This window comes from Bos indicus, chromosome 4 (assembly GCF_029378745.1).
Source record: "Bos indicus isolate NIAB-ARS_2022 breed Sahiwal x Tharparkar chromosome 4, NIAB-ARS_B.indTharparkar_mat_pri_1.0, whole genome shotgun sequence".
Taxonomy (NCBI): domain Eukaryota; kingdom Metazoa; phylum Chordata; class Mammalia; order Artiodactyla; family Bovidae; genus Bos; species Bos indicus.
Window position 1 is genome coordinate 46,773,212 of NC_091763.1, and position 12,474 is coordinate 46,785,685.

Here is a 12,474-nt window from a genome sequence, read left to right on the forward strand (position 1 = left end):
AAACGATTTGCAATTTATATAAGAGTTGTCAGAAGGCAGATTCCAAATGTATCAAGCATATTAACTAAAAATCAAATATAAAATGAAATATAAGATAGAGGAATTTCAGGGAAACAAGGATAAAAAAAAAGGGGGGGGTATTTAACTCAGCTGACTTTACAAGAACTAAACCTACTTTCAGGAAGTCAAAGTAGAAATAGCATCATAGTTTTTCTTGGATTTCAACATTTAAAGAAGGCTTATAAGGCTATTCACTAACATAAAATAAAAATAATAACAACTACAAAACCACAGGATTCCCTGGTGGCTCAGCAGGAAAGAATCTGCGTGCAATGCAGCAAGGATAGGAGATGCGGGTTCGATCGTTGAGTCGGGAAGATCCCCTGGAGGAGGAAATGGCAACCCAGTATTCTTGCCTGGAAAACCCTATGGACAGAGAAGCCTGGCGGGCTACAGTCTGTGGGGTCGCAGAAGGGTCAGACATGACTGAACATGCACGCACAACCACAGTAACAGCCGTAACACTGACATCAAACTCCCTGCCTGCTATCTGCTGTGAGGACGTTCCCTTTATTATTAGCTTATTTCATCTACATAAACCCTCCATGGAGTCAGTAGTGTAATTATTAATATTATCCCTGTTTACTGATGAGGAAACAGAGGCACAGAGAAAGTAAGTAACTTTGCCCAAGGTCACACAGCTAGTAAACAATTGGTAGCATGAAGAGACAAACCCAGGCAACCTGGCTCCAGAAGCCACTACTATATATACTGCCGATTCTCACAATAGCCAGGGCAGGGGGGCAATGGGGGCGTTGTCACAATATTTATGGTGGGTCCCAGAGGCTCAGAGGTGAAGCCGGTAAAGAATTTGCCTGCAATGCAGGAGATGCAGGTTCAATCCCTGGGTCAGGAAGATCCCCTGGAGAAGGGAATGGCAACCACTCCAGTATTCTTGCCTTGAAAACTCCATGGACAGAGGAGCCTGGCAGGCTATAGTCCATGGGGTCACAAAGAGTCAGACACGACTGATCAACTAACACTTTCACTTTCAAATGTCATAAACGAACTTTAAAAAATGTAGAAACTAAGCATACTTATTGAGCCCCTCCTCCATCCACTGGGCAATACTCTGGGGAGACTTCAGTAACAATAACTCAGAAGTGTGGCAAAACTGTCAAAATGAAATAAACCAATTTTACTTTACAGCTAAAAAATAAAAACAAATGGAATGCCTAAAAACTGCAAACCAATTGCCAATCACAGATCTTTAGTTTTATACGGAGTTCAGTAGTAACATACTGAACAGAATGAAGCGCTGCTCCACAAACCACACCCAGTGGTAAACAACTATGGGAAAGGCAAGGGGGGAGGATGCAGGGCTGTGTCTTGCCACATTTTCCTTAATCCTGGAGTTTCTTCTCCTTAATAAGCTCCACTACACGGTGTCTGATTCGACATTCGTGGATTTTTCAAGACACTGGCTTTCCCTACACAGGGACCATCACACCCACACACTGTGTCAACATCCGAAGGCCTGCCTCTGTAGTTGTGCACTTCGGGAAAACATTAGGTGCAGAGGTCCCTGCTGCAATCACCTGTGAGGCCTCCAGAGATTATCACGTTCTGGCAAATTGTCATCGCATCCAAGCCTGCAAAGTTTAATCAAGCTTTATTAGAGTCAACAAAAACTTTACTAAATCATCTGTACAATTACTTCTGTTTTCATTATTAAGGCAAATTTTACATACAGAAAAATTCACCCTTAAGTTTTCAGTTCTGCAGATGTTCTGTGAGAAACAGACAATTGTGTAAGCAGCCCCACGAACCAAATACATTCGAGTTTCATGGTGCAGAGCAATCCCCCTCCCCAAACTCCCTGCCATCCAACCCCCCCACCCACAGCTCCCAGCACCTTGCTCTTTCCAATACAAATTCAACTGTACAGTCTGTGTGTTTCTGAATCTGGCTTCCTTCACTTAGCATAATACATGTTAGATCCATCCATTTGTTGCAACAATTTCATTTATTTTTAGTAGTTCATTTATTTTTATTGCTCAGCAATATTCCATTGCATGGAATGTGCCACAGTTGGCTTATCCATTTACCAGTTGAGAGAAAACTGAATAGTTCCCATTTTTGGCACTTGTAAACAAAACCCAAGAAAAGCTGCTATAAAACCTGCGTGCATGTTTTTGTATGAACATAAGTTTTAACTTCATTTGGGTAAAACCCAGGAGTGAGTCATATGGTCTGATGTGTGAAGGGGTCCAGTGGTTCCTCATCCTCTCCAGCACTTGGCACAGTTTCTATGTATTTGAACCATAACAAACGTGTGTAGAAGTACCTCATGGTAATTTACATTCCCTGATGACTGATAAAACAGACCATCTTTTTATGGGCTCATCTATATTATCTTCTTTAGGAAAATGTTAGATCTTTCGTCCATTTTTTAATTGTCAGCATTTTCTTTTGCTCATTCTTTAAACGAGTCTGCAAAATTCTTTATATATTCTGGGTAACAGTTCTTTGTCAGATATGCGATTTGCAAATATTTTCTGCTACAGTCCATGGGGTCGCAAAGAGTCAGACACAACTGAGTGACTTCACTTCACTTCTGTCAGTTTGTAGCTTCTCTTTCTGATAGCTTTAGAGGCTCTTTAAAAAGCAGACTTTTATGGAAGTCCAACTTTTTTTTTAATGGATCATGCTTCTGATATCCTATCAAAGAAATTTTTGCCTAATTCAAGTCACAAAGATTTTCACCTAGTGTTTTTTCTAATAGTCTATAGTTTTACATTTGAGCCTATAATCCCTTTTGAGTTAATTTTTTTGCACACTGTGAAGCTAAGTACTGATTACTATTTTCTTTTTATTACTTGATCCGATGTTCTGGCACTTATCACAGACAGTATTTTTTTGACAACTGTTCTTTAAACACCTCTGTTTTGCCGAAGAATGTAACAGTAAACAAGACAGTACAACATAATCAAGTCACTAAAGTACACAGTTAGCAGGCTAAAAAAAGAGTAATAAGTTCATGCACAATGGCAAGAGAAGGGACTGAACAGCTAACAGCTAGGAGGGATGTTATTTATACTAAGCAATAGTTCACCAGGCAGAGAATAACATTCTAGGAAGAGGAAATACCACAAGCAATATACAAAGATTTGAAAGAACAAGGCTTATTCAGGAAATAGCTATGGGGTAGGGGGAGGAATTCTTCTTAACCACTTTGTATTCATAGCAGACACCACTGCATGCTAGCATTTTGGGCAGGATGTTTTAGGGAACTAAAAAGCTAAAAATCTCATTAAACAAAAAAGCAACAAAAATTTATCCAATCACTACTACTGTATAATGTTTCTGCACCAATGAAAGCAAGTGAAACCATTAAGTAAAAAGGCCTTCAGAATAAGCTGACAACCCCCAGCTTAGAAGTTGCCCTGGCCCCTCCTCCAACTGACTCTCCCCAAGACAGGCAGGAGAGGAGACAAAGGCACCCAATAGAGCCTGCCTCCCTCAGGAGGCCTTCACTTGACCCTCCATCACACAGGGATCTTTCATTACCACCAAGGAACCAGCAACAGCACCTGTTCAAATTAGAACTGCCACCTTCCCAGACCCTGTTCAGCCCAGTTAGAATCAGGCAAGGCACATCACCAGCAACACTAATCTGCTCTCCGTTCCCAGTCCTTACTCCGGCCCTCGGGGACTCCTCCCCCAATGCCCACTGGAACTTAAGGATCCTATGCCAAGTCTCTAAAAGGATTGTTTCTTGCACTAACAGAACTGGTGGCCCTGAGAACACAACTGCTTTTGCAGATCCTGGGAATGGAGGCCCTTGTTCTTCCAATGTCCCTCTTCTGCAGGGCCAGATGGAGGTGGAGCTACTACTGTCTCAGACTTTCCCATTCTTACAACTTATTACTGGGTTCGGATGGAAGAGCACAGTTCTTCCAAGTAAAGTTTAAATTTCCCACAACCCTCAACTAAAGGTTTCATCCCATTTGGAAAAGCATTTTATCTACATAACTTTTTGAATGAAATATTTCCCACATAACACATGATAATACATGTTTCCATATGGGAAATACATATTTCCCACATAATACATTATGGTCCCATACAATAACATGATGGCTAAAACTCCTGTTTTAAGAATTTCATATTAACCTTTTTGAAAAAGATATTGGTAAAATAATATCAGATATTAAGAATAGAGAAGAATAATAAATCTTGTAAAGTCAACTGCTGTCTGGATAAAACTGCATCTATATCCATTACACTTATTATTTGCAGAATAAATAACACTTTCTTCAGTGAAACTATATCATTTTCTTCTATCCTATCCCACATGCTCCACACATCAGAATACACTCTACAGTTTCTACTCTGGAAGAGTAGTCCAGAGACTGGCAGCTGGAGAAAAGAAGTATAGATTTTAAGGGAATTCCCTGGCAGTCCAGTGGTAGGACTTGACACTTTCATTGTTGTGGCCTGAGTTCAATCCTTGGCTGGGAAACTAAAATCCCACAAGCCACATGACGAGATTAAAACACATACACACACACACACACACACACACACACACGTGAAGGAGACCTGAGAGGTCATCTGACCATATCTATCATTTCTTATGTTTGCAAAGGTTCATCTTCCTTCTCCCTCCCCTTGGCACAAACCCTTGATGGCAAGGTCCTCCTCTCTCTGTTCCTAAGAACTGAAACACAAGGTCCCTGACACAGGAGGCACCCAATAAAAGCTGCTGATAATGATACCAGATTAACAGGTAACTTTCAGTTGTCATTCTTCCCAACTCCTGCAGCATCCGACCCTCCCTTCTAGTCCTTATTCCTCCTTTCACAATCTAAGTATCAAGCATCTTCACTCAAAAAATCTCAGTAATAAACCTCAGGACTGAACTTGGAGTCATGAAACCTGTGTTGAACCCCAAGCCCTCATTAGTTTGGGGGAAAGATGCTGAAATTTGTTAGGTCTCAGTCCTCCGAAATTTAAAATATGAGATTTGGTACTCTGATGCTCTATAATTTTTTCATTAAGTTTAACTAAACTTAATGCTTTCTTTCTACTATTATCCTTTACCTTGTCATTTTTTAAAAATCAGAACCTAAAAGATTATGACAGCTAACCTATCTCTAGTTAAGGAAAATCAGTACACTGTGGTTACTTTCCTTTAAGAGGAACTTTAAAAATTAGAAATTATATTGTATCATGAGCCAGGAGAGATGAAACGGCCCCTTCATATGGAAAGAAGCATAACCCACTTTGATACAATGCTTTTCAGGAATGCAGGTCACCAAAATGGCTCAGTTTAATACAGTCATAAAATGTAGAATACTACAGGATGGTCGGACTGCACATCCAACACACAATCCTTCATATAAACATTCCCTCTGAGCTTTCGAGCATTTGGGTGTGCCAGAGTTTAACATGACAGTTGCTCATAAGAACCTGGAGCACAGCTATTAAACTCATGTTTATCAGCAGGCAGTGGCAGGTCACAGGAAACTCCTTTCCCACAAGCATTCTAATTTTTATTTGGGGACCCACTGGTCTTGAACACGCAGTTTCCAATGAAGCTGACACCAACAGAGGTGTCAAGGTGAATGTCCATATCACATTCCCCAGGGAATGAATTCAGTGGCAGGTGACCTAAGCTACTGCAATCCAAACTTAAGACTACCATACAAATATTTATACAGTTCTAAAACATTTCCAAAATAAAAATGATCACTTCTTCAATTCACAAGCACAAGAGGATACCATCATACTTGAATTACAGTATTTAACAAGTAAACTTTATGCTTCAGTCTAATTTAAATGTACAAATTTATAAGAAAAAATAGTAGAACAATAACTATTTCATGTAGTAAAATTTAAAATGTGACTTTTACAGCTGCATAGCATCATCATGACTAACACCGCTACAAACAAATGTTTCTATACAAACACAAATATGATTATAAAATATAACTTTCTGGCAAACAACAAAGGCACAGGCATAGGAGGGATGTAACTTTTTCATATGCAACAATTATTTTCAAGGCCAAAACACAATCAGTTGAGATTAATGCATGTTTAGCTCCGTGTCAATATAAAATTTAAAATTACCTCATTAAGAAAAAGTTTAACATTTAACTTTGCGTGGCATTAAATCCACAAGTAAAATATATGGAAATACAGGGAGAAAACTCATAATTTTCAAGTTATTGTTAAGGAAGGTATTCAGAATCAGAAAACTGAGATTTGAATTTTGACTCATTAGTATCTCTGATTCCTCAAACTAATCAGTCACATCTTCCATAAGTCTGTTTCATCTTCTATAAAATGTTGTCAAAGTAATAATTTGATTCATCCAATTAGGTAATTACTCAGGAAAATCAGAACACAGGAAAAGTTGGGGAGGGGTGCTGGTGGTGAGCGGACAGTGGCAAATAAAGATACAGAAAGTTGGTGAAGACTGTTTCAAACATTTATACTATAAGTTAAAAGTTGTTCTCTATTTTGCACCTTTCACAAATAGCTTTTTCAAATGACATTTTTAAGAAAATAACTAGAGCTAATGATAAAAGTTTTCACTATAATCTGAAAACATGAAATCTGCAATGGAAAACTTTGCTACAGTTCCAGTGCAAGAGAACATTCATATCAAAATCACAGTGAGGACAATGTTAACTTGTTTATTTGATACCAATGGTACTGCTAATGTAGACGCATCCCACAAAGACCAAGAGTCAATTAGACCCATTGTTCAAGGCTGCTGGATGTAACAACGAGTTAACTGTGGCTCAGAAACTCATTTCATCATCCTGAAACTGTTCTGGCTCATAGTTCATGAGTCAAAAACAATAAACCAAAAAGCTTTAACAACCCAGACTGCCTATCCAGGTTATTCACCAGGCTTGGCACTCAATGACTTTCAGCAAATGCCAAAAATTGATTCTAACATCAAAGGATAAAGATTTATGACAAGAGAACATATTCAAACCCTAAAGGTGTAACAAGACTTTACAGTACAATGGAAGCATTGTTGGAATAAGTACACACCATTTGGAAGCCAGATTCATTTCAACTTGAGACTGGCAAGCATATTTATAAGTAAGACTTACTCAGATCATAAAAACTACAAGAAAGTGCCACCTTAAATTCTTTCTTGGAATAAGGCAGGATATGCATGTACGCATGCTAAAGTAAACAGAAATGTCCTGCTCAAAGACTTGAGACAGACTTTTGTATTAACCCTTCATTCCCATTAGGCAATATCCTAATATGACTAATGGTAAGAAAATTGACAAACTGAAAAACTAAAATATTTGCTCTACCTTTTCAATATTGTGACTGTGGGAATCCGGAGACCAGTGATACACACAGCAACCCATTCTAGGCACTTCAGGACTGCCCTAGCCCCAAGTAGCTATAAGTAATTGCTATGTGAGGCCTACAGATCTCAACCTAGACCCACACACCTCCTTGCTAAAAGAAAAACTAAAAGCCTTCCGACACTAAGATTGTAAAATCAAACTACAACACGGATTCCTGATCTAAAGGAAAAATATAAACTATCACTCTAGTCTAAACCCTAGAAGCATCTACACTGTGGCAACAAATAACTATTGTTCAAAATGCTTTAGGATCAAGTATCTATTTTAATAAAGTTCTCTGTTCCCTGGGGTTCTAAAGGCTTGGAGAAGATACAGGATATTTACTTAACAAAAATCCTGTTGCCTGTTACATTACTACAGCGGTATATAAAAGATCATGAAAAGGAATTCATATACAGTTTATATTAGACAAATAACATTTAAAAACAAAAAGATTCTTCCAGATAAAATACGCTCTCTTCCTCATTCTTATGCTTTATTAATCCATTCTTCTGTTCATTTAACATGCTGAGAACCAACAAAAGAGGGGCCCCCAAAAAATCAGAATACTTCTCGCCAAGATCCATACATTATTTAGTTTTAAGAGCCAGAGGCAATGATGAGAACTGTGCCGGATTTCTTTTCTTTAGTTTGCAATTCAGTACAGATTTCAGCTTGCAGGGAGAGAAAAAGAGGCAGTGTTTTAGGCTTTTAAAGGACTTCATCAGGCCACAGAAAGTCATCTATCTCTGTACTCTCAGTCTGTCTTCAAATACATTTACCAAAAATACCAAAGTTTCAAAACATTAATGAAACTCATAACAACAACGAATAATTATTATTACATATGACATATTGCTAGAACCAAACTGTTTAGCTAGAAATTTTAACCTCAGGAGACCACACCACAATCATCTGGTCAACTCTTTTAAACCAAGCAAAAAACATTGATTTAAAATCTCATGGAGAAAAGAGGACACGAGTTTTCTGCCCTTAAAGAAGCAGGATACTACTCTGCCTGAACAAAGAAAAAAAAAAAGAAACAGTCATGCAGAAAGACTGCTGGCTAACTGCCGCCCTCTGGCTGGCAAGATGCCACCCTTCAGCTGGAAAAGCATTTAACCAAAACATTCATTTACAAATGTCTCTAGCTGTGATGCATTTTTAATGTTGTATACATCTCTAACTTAAGTAGAAAACAACTTTTAAGAAAATGAGGAACAAAGTCAGAAATTTCACAGGATTAAAATTAAAACACTATGACAGGAACATTTACTTAAAAGAAAATAATACTAAAAAGGGGGAGATGTATCAACAGTTATGATACTGAAAAAAGAAATGCTGGAACACAATGTGATTATAGAAATGCAAAATGTAAATTAATGGTCAGGTATCAAATCATCATACCATTCTAGCTCTGAAAAAAGGAACATAAACCTTTTCCCTCTATGCTTACTGGAAAAAGAGATTTGAATATCAGGCAGGTGCAACTGGACATGGCCTGGAAACAAAGGGTCTCAGCTCAAAAGGAGGTTTTAGTGTAAGGGCTGGACCATAAAATGTAAAAGAGATCATGAACTATCTTGGAGGCAGAGTTAAGCATTATTTCCCTAGTAGGGAAAAGGGGGATCAACTGAAGCAATTAGTCTTAGTGCTACAGTAGTCTTACTACTGAAAATTTTAGAAGTAAAAATGTCATTACATCTGCCATGGTGAATACAAACAGGCTTTTCTTCATGCAAGAAGGTCTTATTGTTAAAAAAAAATTTTTATGATCTTTTAAAAAGGATAAACAAATGATAAATCAAAACCAAGCATAAAGAATCAGTTTCCAATGTATAATAAGTGCTTTATTTTAGAACTTAAGTCTATGAAGCTGGTGACTTAGGACTCCTACAAATACCAATAAGAACAAAAAGATGAGAAAAGCTTCCTACCCGCTTATAGCACTCACTGGCAGTGCCATACATTTGCCAATAGGCGTAATTCTATTTTTTTTTCTTCTGTTGTTTCAAAATATTATTTAAATCTCACCTTTTTTTCTTCACTTTTGTTGGAGTCATTACTTTTGTGATTATTTTTACTCCAAAAATGTTATTCGAGCACAAAATTAAAACACTGTCATTTTTAATGGTGGTTTAGGAGAAGGCAATGGCAATTTGGTGGCCATTAGCCCCCATCTATGGGGTTGGCACTGGAAGGCAATGGCACCCCACTCCAGTACTTTGCCTGGAAAATCCCATGGATGGAGGACCCTGGTGGGCTGCAGTCCATGGGGTCGCAAAGAGTCGGACACAACTGAGCGACTTCACTTTCACTTTTCACTTTCATGCATTGCAGAAGGAAATGGCAACCCACTCCAGTGTTCTTGCTTGGAGAATCCCAGGGACGGGGGAGCCTGGTGGCTGCTGCCTATGGGGTCACACAGAGTCGGACACGACTGAAGTGACTTAGCAGCAGCAGCAACAGAGCAGAACAAATTATTTTATACAATTAATATATTTTTATTTTATTTTTTAATGCATTTTTAAAATGATACAATTTCTCCTTTAAAAGTGAGTTCCCTCAGGTAAGCTCTCCAAGTTTACCCCCCGCACAGCGGTCATGCATATGCAGAAGGGACTCCTGGGATTGGTCCAGAGTGAGGTAGAGTTCCAATGCATGAAAAGCTTTAAAATTCTCCCTTATGCAGGTTTCATCTGCCAATACCAATTTCCAAGTATACTTTTCAAAAATTGTTAAATTTCAGCATAAATAATGAATCCTCAAAATCAGTCATTTCAGAAAAAACTAATTTCAACTGATCCCTGCACATCTTTGTTTTGATCAAGTCACATAGCTTTTCTTCAGCTTATTTTTTAAAAAATTCCACCTAAAATAGAGTTGTGTTTTTTTAAATAACAAATAAATACACTGTCAGTTTGTAGAAACCTGGGAAACTAGGTGTCATATATCAACTTTCATAATCATTTCTCCACAAATGCTGCTGCCGCCATTGGTGTCCATATGCTTCCTCTTGCCAGAGTTGTCAATTCCTCAATTTCAGCATTTAATTTATGTATTAAACACTCCATTGCTTCTTGGCCTTTATTAGCATTGGACAATATCGTACTTGCCATCAGCTCTTCAAGGTAACTGCCAAGACTGACTCCTGTCACAGTAATTATTGCTTCTTGAGTCAAAATAGCTTTTTCTGGAGCTTAAGGATGTGGTTTGTATGTAAATCTCTCATCTACTGAAACCTTATTTGTAAATGAAATATTTGCAGAGTTAAGTTCCACTGTTTTCTCTATGGCATCCACTACAGAATGTTCTTGCACATATGTTTTGGTTCTTGGTGCACCAATAATAAATTTCACAATGGAAAGCAATCCCTACTCTGTGCTGAGAAGTGCATGGCTATGCAACTTTTCAGAAGGATCTATGTGTCTGTCTAGTATATCAACTCAAATCACACTCAGGTTCACAGGGTTTGGGTATTTCTGTGTTGTAGCTGTTGTAACGATTTCCCATGGGTGGTCAAAGACGTGCTCCAAAGTCCAGATCTTAATGGTGCCAGCAGCCACCACAGTGTCCAGGCGGCATTAGGGCACAATGAGGCAGAGAGGCCACTCTTGCCCCAACCCTGCCCCTCAGCCGCCCCACTGCTGCTGCTGCTGGTAAGTCACTTCAATCGTGTCCGACTCTGTGCGACCCCATAGACGGCAGCCCACCAGGCTTGCCCGTCCCTGGGATTCTCCAGGCAAGAACACTGGAGTGGATTGCCATTTCCTTCTCCAATGCATGAAAGTGAAAAAATAAAGTGAAGTCGCGCAGTCGTGTCCGACTCCTAGTGACCCCATTGACTGCAGCCCACCCCAGCCCCTCTGCCACTGGCAGCCCCTAAATCTCATTTTTTACATTATACTTTTATTAAAAAGACTCTTCTTGAGGATAAATACCAAAGGCATACCTGTACAATGCTACAGCACAGTGTCTCGCAGAAGTCTTTAATAAATATCAGTAAATGTGAGGCAACACAGAAATCTAGATGACTTTGAGAGTCAATTCCTAGGCAGGTTGATAAGAAGTCCAGGAGGACTTCTTCTCTCCTCCCAAGGAGCAGAGAGGGGTATGGGGCTCTTGAGGAGATAGGGGTCTGGAATTCTCAAGGAGGAGGAAAGGACATACTTTTTTTTCTACATTCCTTAGTAAGGATTATATCACATCAATGTATCCTCTTTGAAGACAGTTTCTCCTGGAAAACCGTCTGACTAATCCGGCTGTGACGGACCGAGCAGAAGCGCGGCCAAGAGGAGCTACTCCTCGCCCAAGGTCAGGGGTGGCGACCAAGAGGAGCTACCACACGTCCATGGAGGGGTAGCTATGTGGGCGCAGGATGGCCGAGACGAGCTACTCCACGTTCAAGGTCAGGAGGAGTGGCCGTGAGGAGATACCCCTCGTCCAAGGTAAGGAGCAGCAGCTGAGCTTTGCTGGAGCAGCCGTGAAAAGATACCCTACGACCAAGGTAAGAGAAACCCAAGTAAGACCGTAGGTGTTGTGAGAGGGCATCAGAGGGCAGACACACTGAATCCATAATCACAGAAAACTAGCCAATCTGATCCCATGGACCACAGCCTTGTCTAACTCAATGAAACTAAGCCATGCCCTGTGGGGCCACCCAAGACGGGAGGGTTATAGTGGAGAGTTCTGACAGAATGTGGTCCACTGGAGAAGGGAACGGCCAACCACTTCAGTTTTCTTGCCTTGAGAACCCCATGAACAGTATGAAAAGGCAAAATGATAAGATACTGAAAAGGGAACTCCCCGGGTCGGTAGGTGCCCAATATGCTACTGGAGATCAGTGGAGAAATAACTCCAGAAAGAATGGAAGGATGGAGCCAAAGCAAAAACAATACCCAGTTGTGGATGTGACTGGTGATAGAAGCAAGGTCCGATGCTATACAGGGCAATATTGCATAGGAACCTGGAATGTCAGGTCCATGAATCAAAGCAAATTGGAAGACTACTGAGTCTACAGGCCACAACCAGCGGGTACATGTGCCACATAGAAAGATGCCGCATGATGCAAAGAAGATTCCGTGTGCCA

At 39.7% G+C, this 12,474-nt stretch overlaps 1 protein-coding gene and 1 pseudogene across 9 annotated transcripts in view; both read right to left on the reverse strand.

Annotated features, from left to right (window-relative positions):
* SRPK2 (SRSF protein kinase 2) overlaps positions 1-12,474 on the reverse strand; it is a 249,317-nt gene that overhangs the window by 166,381 nt on the left and 70,462 nt on the right. The window contains exon 1 of one of the 9 annotated variants that reach the window (XM_070787238.1): positions 1,599-1,656. The exons of the other annotated variants lie outside the window; for them this stretch is intronic. Coding sequence (XP_070643339.1) covers positions 1,599-1,641 — 43 coding nt within the window. The 5' untranslated portion in view covers positions 1,642-1,656. Of the gene's footprint in view, positions 1-1,598; positions 1,657-12,474 lie in introns of those variants that run through there. 9 annotated transcript variants of the gene reach the window in all.
* Positions 1,911-11,335, reverse strand: LOC139182646 (PRELI domain containing protein 3B pseudogene; annotated as a pseudogene).